This window comes from Eublepharis macularius, chromosome 15 (assembly GCF_028583425.1).
Source record: "Eublepharis macularius isolate TG4126 chromosome 15, MPM_Emac_v1.0, whole genome shotgun sequence".
NCBI classification, from domain to species: Eukaryota; Metazoa; Chordata; class Lepidosauria; order Squamata; family Eublepharidae; genus Eublepharis; species Eublepharis macularius.
The window spans coordinates 51,459,757-51,476,721 of record NC_072804.1 but is presented as its reverse complement, the minus strand read 5'-3'; the positions used below and the strand labels follow the sequence as shown (position 1 = coordinate 51,476,721).

At 49.1% G+C, this 16,965-nt stretch overlaps 1 protein-coding gene across 1 annotated transcript; it reads right to left on the bottom strand.

Annotated features, from left to right (window-relative positions):
* Positions 1 to 1,444: 1,444 nt before the first annotated feature.
* On the bottom strand, positions 1,445 to 14,622 carry GSK3A (glycogen synthase kinase 3 alpha). The gene is made up of 11 exons (XM_055000000.1): positions 14,343 to 14,622; positions 12,837 to 13,024; positions 12,628 to 12,711; positions 11,449 to 11,559; positions 9,147 to 9,277; positions 7,719 to 7,825; positions 6,194 to 6,291; positions 5,152 to 5,247; positions 4,040 to 4,226; positions 3,090 to 3,191; positions 1,445 to 2,928 (listed from the first exon to the last, which is right to left on the bottom strand). Exons 1-11 carry the CDS (start codon positions 14,548 to 14,550, stop codon positions 2,852 to 2,854), a joined length of 1,389 nt encoding a protein of 462 aa, XP_054855975.1. The 5' UTR covers positions 14,551 to 14,622; the 3' UTR covers positions 1,445 to 2,851.
* Between the last annotated feature and the right edge of the window lie 2,343 nt (positions 14,623 to 16,965).

Here is a 16,965-nt window from a genome sequence, read left to right as displayed (position 1 = left end):
ACATGGAACCATGAAAATGTGGAGGAGAATCACAGTTACCTCCTGACAGAGATCTGTATTCCAGCCAGGAGCAAGTTAAGCCCTGCAGAGCCACGGATTTGGAGAGACCCGTCACCTCTCCTGACTTACAGGGCAAAACCTATTTTTCAGATTCACATTCAAGAGACTGTTTCAACTATCAGCAAAAGGGCTGACCCAACCAATATAATTACTAGCCTCTTCTGTCTATCCTAGCCATTGAAACCAGGCACGGACATTTTGTTTCATTTATACAATTTGCTCCTCAGCCTTTATGAAACTTTTGACTAAAACTACGATGCCCAACCCATGCAACAGTGTCACATTTCTAACAATACAAATCACATTAAAGTGGCAGCTTGGAGACTGTGGAACTATGGGGTGACGCCCTACTGACTTTGGTCGCATCAACTTACTACCCATTCTCACAATGATTGTACCACAGGGGAACCTTCTTTCTGCTGGCAATCTTAAGAAGCGTAGGTTGCATGGCTGGACACCATATGATGAAAACATGAAGCAGGGCTATCGTAATAATTCCAGCCATCATAATCCCAAGAGAGATTTTGGGAGTAAGCCTTGAGTGCCTATGCTCATTCCCCTCAGAGAAAGATCCTGTGGTTACCTGAATCCAGGGCTTTTTTTCTGGGAAAAGAGGTGGTGGAACTCAAGACCACACAATGACATCACTTTGGTTTAGCTGGAACAAGGGGGGAATTTTTTAAAGTTTAAATTGCTCTTGGCAAAAATGGTCACATGGCTGGTGGGCCACCAGCCACGTGACTCCCATTTTTAAGAGGTGCCGGAACTCTGTTCCACTGCATTCCTGCTGAAAAAAAGCCCTGCCTGAATAATAAAAAAAATTCCTGAATTTAACAGCACAAAGCCTTGGGAGATTACACACACACACACACAAAACCATGAGATTGTGGCTGACTCCTGTGCTGAGGAGAGTGTGCAGGCCTAAAATCCACTCCTAGTTATCTGCCCCGTCACAGTCTCAGAGGATGTAAGATCTTGAGGGGATTTTAGTTTCTTAAATTCTAAGGGGGTGCACGGAACAACTTAAAGTTGCTTTAAATTTAATGTACTGGAGACACAAAAAGCAATCTAAGATGATTAAATGTGCCTACTGATGAATAGAATAGAATGGTGAATAGCAGTACCAGGATGGTCAAGAAAAGCAGCCATGAAGCAACCTGAAGTTCGAGAAAGGAACAGTTTTTGCCATTTCTCAGATCTGGACAAAGACTGCGTTGAAGCTGGGGCATCTGGTCTTTAGCCAGCAGCAGCCCTCTTCTCTCCCAATGCTAAAAATGGCTAACCTTGCTGTAGTTGGTGTGTTGCCTATAGTGTTAATCCTAACCCACATATATTTCTGGGCTCCAACCTCCCCTTGCTGTTCAAAATAAGGAATCCCATTCTGTTATTTCCGTTCATGCCAATAATTTATTGAACCGGATGTCTGTACACAGCCAAAAAACCTAAGAAAGAAACTAACACACAATGTTGGAAGGGAGAGGAAGGCAGTGATGATCCTTGGGGGGTGGGGGTTATCCACAGGCTGCACCCTGGCTCCCCAGGGGGAACCTTCAATCCTACAGCGATTTGAAGGTGGAGGGCAGGAGAATAGGGTCAGGGGCAATCATTGCAACGTTGCATTAAGAAAAAAAATTATAATCTATTTACAGGGAGAACGGTAAAAGGAAACCATTTTGAAGGAGGAGGACAGGGCAAATGGGGATATGTATTTACAGCTGGAAGGGGGCGGGCAGGAAATTAAAACTAGTCTTCTGTGTGCCTTTTGAGAGCACCTCTCTACCCACATTGATTTGCGGCACTGGAGAAAGGTCTATGATGGGGATGACACACAACTGAACTTTCAAGTTCAGAGAAGGCTTCTGCAGTTGGCTTGCTTGCTTGGGAACAGCAGCCTTGATACCATCCTGTAGCAAAATGTGGGGACTTCCCACAGGAAATCCTGGTGCTGTTGATGTTGGAAGATTGGAGGAACAAGGAATGGTTGGCCATGCCCCTACCACGTGCTGAGGAGGGGGTGGGTGAGTGGGAGGAGATTCTTGTTCCCAGTAAGAAGAGACTGTGGTGGAGGCACAGCCAATGAATGACGAGGAGGAGGGGCAGGGAAGGAAGCAAGTTCAGGGGAAGAGGAACTGTCCTATACCCCCGGTCTGAATGAGATCACTGAATGAATCGGGATTAAAAACCAAACAAAAAGTTGATCCGCTTAAAAATACAGCATCCAAGTTTCAGAGGCAGAATAGCCTGGGGCACAGGATGGGCACCTGGTGAGGGAATCAGATGGCGTGTGACGGGCCACAAGGCTGGGACTTCAGAAACTGTAAGCAACATGAGACTAGAAATAAAACCATACTGTTTCCATGGGATGTTAAAAACAAGAGAAACTTAAAATCAAGTTGGGACGTACTGGGGGAGGGGGAGAGAGGAGGTGTAGTGGCAGCTCTCGGCTCTCCCCCACCCCTCCCCAGAGGTACCAGCCTGAACCGCTTTTGAAAAGAAGGGAGCCCTTAAACCGTGGGATTTCTCTGCCCTCTCCCCATGCCAAGGCAACATGGGACAACATGAGAGGGAATCGCAGCAAATGACTTCGGGAGACAGGATCTTCCCCCTCCCGTCCAAGCGGCTGTCTCATCTCCAACTGGCCTCCCCCTTGGCGAACGAGAGGCAGGCACCACATGGTCTCCCGGGCCACAATTGCTTTCCCCCACCGTTCACAGTTCAGAGAAGTCCATGTGGGTGGCCTGGGGGGTAGGGGATAGTGGAGGGGACCTGCCCCCCGGCCCCCAGCAGCCCCTCAGGATGTGTTGGCGATGGGTCCTGCGCCATCTCCTGGCGTCACCTGGCTCCTGTCACCTCCCAATCTCCCTTCACCTACAAAAAAAAAAGGTAGAAAATCAGGAAGTGCTCAGGCGGAATCCTCCCAGAGTACACCAAGAAGCAGGACTCAAGAGCTCCAGGCTAAACGAGTGCCCGTAGCCTAGTCCCTGTACCACCTCCATCCCAGCCACACTTCCTACGGAGAACGCACTCACTGTGTGCAGTTGTGGGGCCAGGCACAGATCCCACTGAGCCCGCCTGGGACCGAATGTGTGGTGGAATGAGGCTGGTATTGAGCAACGGTTGGATGGATAATTCTGTAAGGGAAGAGAGAATCGGGGCTAGTTAAATTAAGGGACCAGAAATTTTCGCATACTTCCCACGCCGCTGGGAGCCTCCCCGTATTTAAAGTGGCTTTTGGCTATAAGAACAAACTGCTCAGAAAAGAGAGCATGGTCACCTCTGCCCCAGACTATGAAAGTGCTTGTAAAAGTTTCTTACTGAGTCAAGTGCAATCCTGCGGGGCTACAGCTTAAAAAAACAACAGATTAAACCCCCATGAAAGTTCACAAATATGGACGTTTACAGTACAGATTCAGTCTCAGGAGTCTGTACAAGTTCCCTTAAGCACTCTTGAGCACATACCATTTCACACTTTCTTTAGTAAACGGTTAAGACTTCCTTTGTCTTAGCTGCTGCATCAACATAATGTGAGAATTTTTACCATGCTGGGGCCATGTAGCTCTGCAATACCTCACTGTTTTCTTCAGTGGACTAACAACTCAAATGAAATCCTCATATTAAGGAAAAGTTGTGAATGCTCACACCCCCAAGTAACACTACAAAACAAAACCTTTTTTTGGAAAAAGTACATCGAATGTGAGGTAGACTAGTTAGGGAGCTGGGCAGGGAAGCATTATAGGTATTTTTAAAATCCCGATTTCTATGCATAATGTACAGGAGCCTTATGGCTCAAAAGTAAGGAAGTTGGGAGTCAAGGCATGGGGCACGGAATAATGATGCCCTGGCATCAGAGTTCCAAAGCTGTGGATTCAGATTCCTGGCTCAATGGGGGCATCTTGGGTCTTCCCTAGCGGGCACTTGCACTGTCTTCAAAAAAAAAAACCGGGATGTGTGTGTTTGCGCCCCACTTCCAACCACTTACCCACGGGGCTGAAGTTGAAGAGTGGGGGCAGGTCGCGCCCATTGGGCAGCCGGGTGTTGGGCTCACGCAGCTCGTCGAAGAAGCTGTTGGCGCAGGCCTCGAGGGGGGAGAGGCGGGTGGCAGGCGTGTATTCCAGCAGCCGGCTGCACAGCGAGATGGCCTCCAGTGGCGTGCGGGGCTTGAACACCTGAATGGGGAGGTGTCAGAAGGGAAGACAGAAAATCAGCGACAAGCCAAAGCTTCCCACCTCTTTAAACCCATACCAATGCCCCGTTAAAGCAGGGGATATTCTATCTGAGACAGCATCTCTGAAAGCCAGTATTGTGCAGTGTGTTTACTAAACACGGAAACATGGAATCCAAACGGTTTCTAGTTCTTGCCGGTGAAGACATAACTAGCAAATTCCCAGTCAGACACACAAGAGATCAGCTACTTCGCATACTCTTTTATTTTCATAGAAAGCCAAAGTCATAGTAGCATGACATATATTCCCAAAGGACCAAGACTGATACCAAAGCTGCCATCTGAGCAGGCAGAATCATTATGTGGTCGGGGACAGTCACTGTGCCCCTTCCCCAGCTCTATGATGGAAGACTCATTTGCTTGGGTACCTCTGCTCTTTGGAGTCTAGCCCCCTTCTCCTGCACACTATGCCAATTCTGACATTTTTAATCTAATATGCATCCAATTCAACCAGCCTCACCCCATCCGTAGCTGACATGTTGCAGTTTGTTTGTTGCAAATTAAAATACATTCATGGCCACCCATCTCCCCAACATATGTAACTTTATTAAATGTAAGGATCTGTCAAGCTTCTATTTTCAGCACCGTGTTATTTGCAGAATACGCTCGCAACATCACATGCTGTATGCACCACTTGTACACATCACAGGGTTCAACTTCCTTGCTGCAGAAGTGAAAACACCTGGATGCAGAATTTTAACTGTTCTGAAAGCCTGGAGAACGCAGCCCTGCCCCCACAGAGCTCCTCTCCAAGAACCCAATGGCACAGCCCTGGGATCAACAGTATCCTACAGCCTTCTACCATTTTGGTCAGCAGAAAGCAGTAACCCATACACTTTCCTCTTCTACTAGCAACTTGTTCTTTTTACCTTTATCCAGGGGTGTGCTTTAATCTGGGGGAACTTAAACTCTGTGTAGTTGGGGTTCATTTCTCGGATCTGTTCTCGTGTTGGGGTCCCCAGAACCTGCAGGGGGAGAAACAGGGTGACTTCCGAGCCTGACCCAAATCTTTATCCCACCCTTCTTCCAAGGAGCTCAGCATATGATACATAGTTTTCCTCCCACAGCCCCCACCAATTTTACCCTCACAATAAGGAAGCTTTAATTGAGAGCACACAACAAGCTCAAAGTCACATGGCAAGCCAAAACTCTAGCCATTATACTACGCTGGTTCCAAAACTCTTAACCATTATATTACGCTGGCTCTCCATCCCCACATGTCCGACTGACAACTTTACAGGGCAGAGGAGTCTCAGGTGGGGGAATCCTCAACCCAGTAAACTCAGGTAGACATACAAATAAGTGGCGGGTGGTGGCACAGAAAAGTTAGGTCTGTGGCTTTCAAACTGTGATCCAGGGACTTCAAAGCTGCTGAGCAATCTCTGAGCAGGGGATCCACATTGATGAGTCCAGTAACGGCAGACAGGCTTCCATTACACATGGCTGGCAACCTTCATTGGCCTCTGTCTTATAGTGTGTTGTGTGCTTCTAAGCAAAGCAACAGTGAGGCTCAATATGCCTGGCCAGCCCCACAGGACCTGAGCCTGCAACCCAGTGTACTCTCTAGAATTTTCAGTAGTGTACAAGCAATCCTAGGCAGGTAAGTTCCACACAGATAGTTCTCTGAATGTAGACACAGTTCTGAAAACCACAGAGCTAAACCATGTCTTTATGTGCATTACCAGCTGAATTTGGTGATGGAGTTAAAAGTTTTTATTTACTTACAAAAAAATTTTAAAACACCCCGCACTTTCTGCTTTACAGTGCCACCAAGGCAGCCGTGATTTTATATTATTTTAGCTACAAGATGTGGCATGTACATGCTTTAAATGAATAATTATTAGAAACCAATCACAAGGAAGCGTGCTTGGGTTGCCGGAGTGGAGCAGGCCAAGAACAGAAGTTCATTACCTTGATGATTTCCACCAGCTGATCCACCCCGCTGTCCCCAGGGAATATCGGCTGCCCCAGCAGCAGTTCCGCCAGAACGCAACCAGCAGACCAGATATCTGGGAACAAAGCAGAGAAGAACATCAACAGTGGCTGGTCGGCTTCCTGGGTGAAGAGCAGAGTCTAATGGTTTGTTGGTGCAGAAGGTAGGCAGGTTGTATATATGAACATGAGAAGCTTCTATTCTAGCCAGCAGCAAGAATTCCCCCCAGCCTTGTCACCCCAGGACCTCTTCGCCTGCTCCGGAGCCTCCGGCAGGCAGGGCCGGATCGAGGGGGGGCAGGGGGGGTAGTCGGCCCCCAGCGCGGGGGCGCTGGGAGCAGCTGCCAGCTGGTGCAGGCAGCCTCTCAGCCCCACCGCGCTGCCTTTCGCCTGCCCCGCAGGACAGGGGGCGGCCAGCTTGCCGCGCACCACCTGTCCTGCAGAGCAGGCAAAAGGCAGCATGGGGGGCTGTGGGGCCACCCGCGCCGTGTTGCCTTTTGCCTGCCCTGCAGGAAAGGGGGTGCGCGGCAAGCCGGCAGGTGAATGGCAGGGCAGGTGAATGGCGCGGGCGGCCTTGCCGCCCCCCGCGCTGCTTTTGCCTGCCCTGCAGGGCAGGGGGTGCATGGCAAACCGGCTGCCCCCTGTCCTGCGAGGCAGGTGAAAGCGCAGAGGGCTGGGAAGCCACCTGCGCTATTCGCCAGGAGGCGAATGGCGCGGGCGGCTTCCCAGCCCCGCTGCCTCTGTTCCGCCCTGCGTGATGACGTCACCTAAGTGACGCGGGCGCGGGCAACCCTAGATCCGGCGCTGCTGGCAGGCCCAGCAGCAGGCGCTGGGCGCCCTTGCAATTGCTCTGGTCACAAGCACAGAGAAGTAGCTGGACGCCTGCCAGCACCCCACATTTCCCCTGCAGCTGCCCTTGGCTGGGACTTGCTCCACTGCACTCTGCTCGTTGGAGAAAGGGTGGGGCCGGCCGAGATGCTGATGCCTCCAGATTCCTGCACAGGCAGGAAGAGTGGGGAGGAGGCTGACGGGATCCCAGGGAAGCCCTCTTTTTCCACCCCTTGCCTTCACGTTTCCCAAAATGGAGCAAATTGCAGCTCTGTGGAGCTGTTTTAAGACTGGGGAAATTATGCATGGCTGAGCTGGCAGTGGCAGTCAGACGAGACGCCTGCACTTCCCATCAAAATTTGTGGGAAACTGACATGTGTCCTCGCGTCAGGCGTCACTTGTAGCTTGGCTCTGTAGAGGCTTGGGAATTAATCCAGGGCGTTTGATAACCACCACACTTCGTTACTCAGGAGCAAGCAGACGTTTTATGTCACAGAAATACCGTGGCTATATGGCACAAGATGAAGTGTTGAACAGCTTCCCCTGAATTCCCATTCGGTACATGCACAAAGCTTTTCTGGCAGGTGCTGTTAAGATTTTCACAAAGAGAACTCATTTTATCCAGGAGGATTGTGGTGGTGGATAGGGGGATACTGGGGTGGAAATACATTCTCACCTATGTTTGAGGTGTAGTCAGTGGCTCCAAAGATGAGCTCTGGGGCCCGGTAGTAGCGAGAACAGATATAGGAAACATTGGGTTCTCCCCTTACCAGTTGCTTTGCGCTGAAAGAGGAATAGAACAAAATAAGGGCACCTGTAAAGAAGGGAGGGGACCCTGTCTGAAGCTCAAGAGCTTTCATAAAGATCAGGGAGAAGGAACTGAATGAGAAACACACCCTGGAATGTTACACAAAAGCTTTATGCACCAAGTCACGGTGGGAGGGAGAAACCCTTTATATAAGCAGAGATTCCACAGGAGTGAAGAAAAGCTGAAGAATTCATTTCGCCAGGAACACCAGCTTTCCTTTAAGAGACCCCGCTTATGCATTTTTCTTGCGCAGTTACCACTGAGAATGAACTTCTAGTGAAATCTCAGCAATTTGCTGCATAAGAGTGCTTCACCTCTTTCTATGGCTAAGTAAAACAAATCATAGTGATAAACCAAGCAGCAAGAAGTGAGAAGCCATACTAGCTGTGCTTTATTTATACAGGTTTCTTTCATACCAAAGTTCATCTACGCTGGCATAGAAGACTGATCACTCTTTTTTTTTTTAGAACACAGATCACACGTAGACCTATATATAATGCTCAGTTTTAAATAGGACTGTCTATCAATTAAAGAATTTGAAGTTGATCTGCCTTTGAAACTCCTCAGTCAATTCATCTTATAAGAAAGCCGCTTGGAGCATTTGGCAATATACATAGTCTCTTGAGCTATCAAAAGAAACACAACCACGTATGTTACCTAAAGCTATCTGTAAAAACAACCATCCGTGTTAGAAAAAGAACTTTACTTTCTATTCCTTATCACCACAACACACCAGAATCGGACAGCCTTTTAAAAAGCATGTCCTGATGGTTAATTTGAGAGGGTAACATTTAATCAATGTTCATTGATTAAACGTACAGCCTTATTATTTCTCTATATTCAGCAAGCAAAGAATGTCTTTATCCATCTCACTGGCTGCACTGATGTGATGTCATGGAATGTTTAGCCAATCTAATTGCTGGGGGGGGAGGGGTGCCAGTCACTGACAATCATCATGATTGGTCTACTGTGAAGAAAGCATAACAGTGGTTGGGTTGAAAAAGCCTCACTCCAGGCTCCAGGAGTGGATGGACCGACTCGAAAGAGCAGGAAAAAAGAAGTTAAAGACTGGGGAAAGCTGAACTACACAGACACGTGTGAAATATTTAAACAGATCTCTGCTTGCAGATCTCAGATGAGTTTATACGTTATAGCACAGAGGAACAGAAATAAATCTCCCTGGTCACAGCGCCAGGCTGGCCTGTAAAATTTACTCAGAAGAACAAGGCCCCAAATCCGCTGCACGAAGCCTACACTGAAGTAGGGAAACGGGTCCTCCCGTGTTGATGGTCTTACCTGCCAAAATCACACAGCTTCAGTACAGCTGTGTCGGGGTCCACAAGCAAGTTTTGGGGTTTGATGTCCCGATGACAGACGCCTTGGGAATGGATGTAAGCAAGACTGCGGAAGAGCTGGTACATGTACACCTGGTTGCAGAAAGAAAAGGCGGGCTTTTAGCTTGAAAAAGCACAACAGCATTTAGGAGTTTTTGCTTTTGACAAAAAGATCCTGGCTCATCCACTGAAACCCACGCAGGAAGTTAGATAAGCAACGGAATACATCATAATCCCACAGACACTCTCACTATGAATGAGATTTAAGATAACATGAACATGAAAAACTGCCTGTTGGAACAAGGATGGGAAAAACTCGAGTGGATGTTAAGGAACTAACCCTCATGGGCACATGTGTTTTCTTCGCCACATAGTAAGCAGTGGTGAAAATCTGGATTTTGTGGTCCACCCACCTTTCTCCCTACAAGTCAACCTCTCCCGATCAAGATCTTTAAACTAGTTTCAGGGAGATAGGCTCATTGGTTTGCAGTAAAACAGCAAGACTGAGTCCAATGGCACCTTAAAGCGGCAGTCTTCAAAGAAGGAAGCTTCAAGGGGCGATTACAACATGAGATTGCTGCACCTAAGCTCATTCACAAATTCAGAACACTGGACCCACCCCCTCCAGGCTGAACAAAAACACAGGATTCTTATCTCACTACAGATGCTAATTTCTGCTCTAATTAAGCTGTACAGTACCATTGTACCTTTGCATCCTGACCCGCCACACCTCTCCCACCTCTTGAGTGGGAAGCAAAGGCTCAGTGATCTTTATTCCTACTTGCATCTGACGAAGTGAGCTCTGACTCTCGAGAGCTTATACCTTGAAAATCTTGTTGGTCTTTAAGGTGCCATCGGACTCAAATCTTTACTTTAAACTAATGCTGGATACGACAGACTTTAAACCACAGCATACAAAGTATATTTTGAAAATGGAAGAGTCCCATTAGTGCTGAAAATCCTGGCACTTATCAGTGAAAATATTCACTGATAAGAGTACAGTAGTCTCATCAGGTACAACTACATCATGCATTGGCACACAGAGGGGGTTTTTGCTTATCCACTCTGAGTGAGGTATTAATCTGTCTAGAACAACAATATATAAGCACAGTTATTATTATCTCGAAGACACACAGCAAAGCGTAAGATAATTGGGGGCCAGTGCACCGTCTCGCCAGGGCAAATATTTCCGCTGTCATACACGGGAAGAGCCATGCTCAAATTAAGACCGTAGCATGTTGTATATATAAATGACACGGTAGGGTCTTAATTTGGGATATGGCTTATAGATCACATTCTCTTGTTGCGAATTTTGCCAGGGCTGCCTTAGACTGGATGTCACGTGAAACAAAAGACAAAGATGCACACAAAAGGAACCTGATCCGCAAATGCTGGCCAGACAGGGGAAGCCTGCACAATGCTTCAGACTTGCCTGTCTGCAGCAGTTTAGGAATCCTACAGCGGGATGCCCAGAATTACATATACAGCTTGATTACACAAGAGGTGATATTAAAGACACAAAATGCAGCTTCCTGAAAATTTTGACTTACACACGCATTTTTTAAAAAAAGCATGTTTCTATCTTGTGGCTAAAAAAATATGCTTGTATGCATGCAAGGGCAACAATTGCTCAGATCTGAGAAAGCAGAGAGACGACTGAACAAGCTTTCCAAGGGCCCCAGATGGCGCTTCTATTTCCCTTTGTATCTCCTTGCCCTTCCCTTCTCTTCAACCAGCACAGCAAGAATAAGTTGCACAAAAATAGCAGAATCAACCAAATAAGAAATTAAGCAATGTTTTAATTTGCATAGTTCACACAGATTGCAACATTTTGAAGTCTGTGCCAAGAAAAGCATTTTAAAAAATAAAATAAAAACAGCATACACATGAGAACACATGAAGTCACTTTTTACCAAGTCAGACCACTGGCAGTGGTGCTCCAAGCAGAGAAATACCAGCTTTCTAAGGCCCCATGGATTCAAACCTGGGGCCTGCTGCACGCAAATCCCATGCTCTTCCACTGTGCCACACACAACCCAGGCCCCGATTATGGTGGAGGGAACAAAGGGAATTTGTCTCAAGTCCCATAGTGGCAAGAAATCACCATCTGAGAACTGGCGATTAGTATTTGAAGATGGAGGCACTTTTCCTGCTAAACCAGAAAGGGCACCAAAAGCTGCAATCGCCATCCTCCTCCGACCTTTAACACGAAGGAAAAATGAAAGCCACTTTCCTCAGAGTTCAAAGCCCGGATGGGTTCCTACCTTCACATAGATGACAGGGATGGTCTGTTTGGCTTTGGTGAAGTGGCGAGCCACTCGATAGACTGTCTCGGGGACGTAGTCCAGGACTAAATTAAGATAAACCTCATCCTTCTGCAACAGATGACGGAGAAAAGGAAGTGAAACGTAACCACCTGGCCACCTTCGCCTTATAAAACAGTGGAGGACAACAGAGGGAAATACTGAAGGAATAGTTTTCACTTCACAGAGGCTACCCTCACAAGTTCAGCTGTCATTTAAACGTTGTTCTTAATCCAACCAGGAGTACCACCCTCCTCATTGTCAGAATACAAAAATGAGTGTCTGGGTTTCTAAAACAAGAAGGGCTCCCCCCCCGCCCCCCAATGCTCAAGTCTGTCTGATAAGACAGCTAAAATCTAATGTCCACAGAGGCAAGTTGTGCTTGCCCAGTATGGACTGCTGAGTGCTCGCACTCAAAGGCATTCTGCCATCACTACTACAAGCATCTCTGGGTTCAGCCCCTGGGGAAGAAAACATCCCACAGCTGATCTCTGATGAACTGTGCCTTAAATTAGGCTCCAGCACACACACAAAACACCAAAGGGCTGGAAACAAGAAGATCAATTAAAAGGCGTCTCAATTAATTACTGTAATTAGCCCCTACAGCCTAGATTTAAGATGCAGTAAAGATTCACCAAAAAGAATCACCGTACTTAAGTCCACATACACAAAGATGCAGAGGAGTTAGCCGTGCGCTACTGGACTCTTTTTGATTTTGATACACAAAGATGGTTTCTCGAGGCCTGCATCATGCACATCATATTAACTGCATGCAGTAACTGATACAAAATGTGGCCTTTAGGGCAGAAGACATTGCTAGTGTTACTATTTTATCCCACATGCAAGATTACATCCTTCCTTACACTCTATGATAATTCATCCACACACCCTGCTTCATATTCACAGTCACTAGACTGAAATACCTGCTTCATCTGAATGCAGTTTTAAAAAGGCAGTGTGAGGAGGAATAAACCTTGATTGTGAAAATAAAAAATTAACTTATTTGGGCTAAGTGATCCACAGTAGGCCCCCTTATAAGGAAGGGAACTATTGCTATTTCTATGGCCTATTTTCTTTTTGCTTGACATCCACAGCAAGCCAGCCATTGTTCCCCCTCCCCACTTCAGGCTCCCTCCTCACCTTTTCCCCGCTTGAGTAGAAGAAATACCGCAAGCGAACGATGTTGCAGTGATCCAGTTTCCGCATGATTTGAAGTTCTCGATTCTAAGGGCAGTCAGAGGTGGGGGTGGGGGGTCAAGACAAGAAAGACTAAAGTCAGACGTACAATCCCAAATACAAATCTGTGAAAAAGAGATGGAAGCAAAACACACGCACAGCCTACAGCTCACCTTAAACCGCTTATCTTGCAACACCTTCTTGATGGCCACCAGCTCCCCCGAGTCCGCCAGTCGGGCCTGGTAGACGACCCCAAATGACCCATTCCCAATGACCTTGATGTCCGAGTAGGAGACTTCTTGGGGGCGGTCGGGGCCCTGTCCGGGCGTGGCCACCACAGTGGTGACCTTGCCGCTATCTCCTGGGAGAAGGGGAATGTCAGAGACAGGGGAGGTGAGGTCCAGATCCTTCCCAGTCCCTCGCCCATCTGCACACAAAGCCACCGATACATGCCCTAAATGGCAATCTATCTTCTCACCCTGCAGCTCACTCACACTTTATTTCTCTGTCTCACACACACACACGCACGCAAACACATACCTGAAATCCTACTGCCTAACTCCCTTGGCTACAATGTTAACCTCTCAACACACAAAAGGGCAGTAGCTGGAAGTCCCTGAACCCAACTAGGGCATCACAGCCACCTTCAGGGTCATCCTAGGCAGAGTTACCCTTTTTTAAGTCCCTTAACATCACTGGGCTTCAAAGGGTACAACTCAAATTACGGTGGCATGTGGGAAGCGTTGAGGACCCTGGCCCACATCCCATTCAATAGTTTTGCTTTCTTTCCCAGTGCCCAGCTTCACTCCCTCCATCCAACCCCACATCCTCTTCCTCCCCATAACCTGCCCCCACAGCCACGCCCAATCTGCATGTTGCTAGGCAACCAGCCCCAGGCCCCTTCTCTCTCCAACCACCTTTCTCCAAAACCCACTCGCCTTGGTCCAGCCCCAGGAGAGGGGCTTGCTTTCCTCCCCGCAAAATGGACTGCTGCACTCTTCCCCGCCCCAGACAACACATCCCAGCTACCCTCTCCATTCCCACGACACCCTGGTGGGACTCCTCCTGACCTCGTATGGCCCCAGTGGAGAGCAGGGGGAAAGAGCAGACTGGCCCAGACCAGCCTCCCCACGGAGAAAGACCCCCAACACACACACAGACCCCCCCCACTCCATCAGCCCTGCCTGGTCCCAAACCTCAGGGCTCTTCCTCCCTCCTCTCCTCCCCCAACCAGCATCAGGCCTCGCAAGACCCCCCCCCCCAATTCGGCTTCTCCTGCCTCCTCCCAGTCAACCTCCATTCTGATTCATTACAATTGTCATTTATGCTTTTCATGTCCCCCCCATCCCCAGCCAACACTCTCCAACGCCCCCCACCTCAACTGAGCCGCCTTCACCCCCAGACCTCTTTTAAGCCCCCTCCCATTCTCTTTTGCCCCTTTCCTTTGCCCCCTCCCCCTCCCTTTGCCTCTCCTTTTACCCCTTCCCTTCCTCACACGAAATGCCCCCAGTCTTTTTGCCCCGACCCCTTTTTGCCCCCTTCAAGCCCCTCTACACACCCCTTTTGCCCCTCCCCCACCGCTTTCTTTGCCCCTCTCCTCCTCCCCCACCCCTTTTTGTCCCCTCCCCCACCCATCCTTTGTCCCGCCCCCTCCCCTCTCTCCCCTCCCCGCTACTTACGCCCCAGCTTGAGCCCCGGGAAGGCACCGACGGCCGTACTGGTGCCGCCTCCCCCCGGCCCAGGCCCGGCGGCCCCCCCTGGCTTCCCGCCGGGCGCGGTGGCCGAGGTGGGGCCGGGCGCGGCGGGGGCTGTGGCGGGCGCGCCCCCGGAGGGGTCAGCGAAGGAGCTGGTCCGGGGCCGGGAAGAGCCGGCGCTGCCGCTGCTCATGGTGAGGCCGGGACCGGGGAGAGGGAAGGGGGGCCGCGCTGGCTGCCTGGCTCCGTCTGAGGCGGCTCGGGAGCCGGCCCAGCCCGGCCTGCCGCAGGGGGGGATGGGAAATGGAGTCCCGGCTGCCCACTGCAGCGTCGCGGGCGACGGGAGGGTGGACTACATTTCCCAGAAGCCGCGGTAGCGCAGGGACGGGCGCTTCAGGCTCTTGCCGCAGGGCCCGACGGGTTATGAAGTGTCGCTGCTCTTTTAACGTTCCGTTGCCGGCCGGGCTTCTGGACAACAAATCCCAGCATGCCGGGCGCACGCAGTGAGGCTTGCCGGGAAAGGGAGTCCCCAAGCCTTACCGCACCTTGCGAGGCTCTGTGGAAAAGGGTCTCCATTTCCCAAGATGCTCCGCCCGGCGGCAAGGAACCAATCGGGAAACGGGAGTGTCATGTGACTAAAGGGCGCTATGCGAGCCTGACTTTTGCTATGACGGGAAGATGGGTGGAATGCGGCGCAGAGTCTGCCCCTCCTGCACGTCAAAAGAGCGGCCGTGTTAGCCTGTCTCGCCTCACAATTCATAATCGCCAACCGGAGTCCAGGTGGAGGCCTAGTGAGGCATCATGGGAGGCGTTCCTTGCGGCGGCTCCCAACATGCTCTGCATGGGACACCGCAGCTCTCTGGGAAACGGAGTCCTGACCCTGACTGACCGCCAGGAGGGAACTACTCCCGTCGTGCCTCACGAGTTGAGGCCTGTTTTGGGGGACCGAGCCCGTCGCAACTTCGGGCGTCTGTTGAGGAGGGGGTGGTGGTTGAGGAACGCTTCGCGGCGACGAGAACGATCTTTCGGTCGCGCCCTCAACTGAATGGAAACCGCGGAATGGTAGCGGAAGTCGCTGGGAGAAGCGGAAAGACTATAACTCCCGGCATGCAATGCGTACCAAATGACGAGTGGCCGAGAAGGTGCTGCACGTAGCGCCCAATGATTTGTGGGAAATGTAGTCCGCTGAGGTTCAACCTAAGACAAATGCCTCAATGCATAGAGTAAGAGCTGCATTCTGCCAACAGGAGCCTCCAACGTGGTTCTTAAAGAGCTTGACTCCCTTTATCCTTGCAACAACCCTGCGAGAAAGGTCATGTTCAACCGTTCATTCATTTTTGTTATTTATCTAGTCCACCTTTGTTATTGAGACTCAAGAGGGATTACACAATGTAAGTCGATGCCATCAAAAGAATGACATATGATAAGCAAAACTTGAATCCAGTTGCACCTTAAAAATCAAGATTGCTGCTGGGTTTGAAACATTTATATTCCGCCTTTCTCACAGAGATCCAAGGTGGATTACATACTGCACATGATGGTAGCGTAAATTTGAAAAGAAGCATAAAGCTGAAACACACAGATGAAACCTTTCTGAATTAAAGCAAAGTCAAACTAACCTATAGGAGACGTGTATCTACATCAGCCGATAGTACCCAATAGCCTGATGTACAAGGTATCTGTTTGAACTATATCCTATTACATGTGTTACCTATTACATACACTGAAAATCTTGTTGGTACTACTGGACTCAAATCCTACTGTTCTTTTGCAGGTTTACAGAGCTACCTACCTGAAACTGTGACAAGAAAGAAATAGGACCTGATTACAGAAATTGGAAGTGGAGAACAAAGGCTGCATCCAACGGGGAGCAAAGGTCCGGGAGAGTTGGTAATGGGTGCGCTAGTAACTAATACATCCCGTTTTGCAATGCTTTTTCATAAGCCACATTCAAAGAGCATCTCCATACAAAATTACTGCAAAGAATGAAATAATTTCTCCACTGATGGCCGTCTGCCTGCATAAGAAAATGGAGGAGAGGAGAACCGTGTAAGCCCCTTTGGGGAGAAAGGTGGGATATAAAACAAAGAAAATAAATAAATGTACTGATTAGCAGTGGATTTTGCATTTGAGGAGGAGAAAGATGAGCAACAGGTATTCTCTTTCCCTGGTTTAAGTTCAGCAGCTGCAATTCCTGTGATCTTTCTGCAGTCCTCTCTGGCATGGCAATGGGGGGCGGGGCGGTTTGCCTCTCCCTAATATAAGTGCTTCTTTTCTTGTGTGAAATATCTCTGTGCAGGAGCAATTCTACTGATTTTAGCAGCAATGCTGAGAATGGGGTGGGGGGTCTTTGCTCTTCTCTCCATTTCAGAAGCAATTCCTTACCCTTAAGAAAAGGCAGCAACACTAGAATTTGTACGCCTCCACTGAAATGGCACGTGAGATTCAAATCACTTAAATTCCATGCCTCAGAGGGCTGACCCGATCGGTCCTGGATTGATTGAATGCAAGCAGAAGGACATGTTAGCATAATACCTGCATTTCCTATCACCCTGGGGGCTTTTTTTTCTTTTGCTAGGCACTGTGTAGCAGAAGTTGCCCAAGGGAA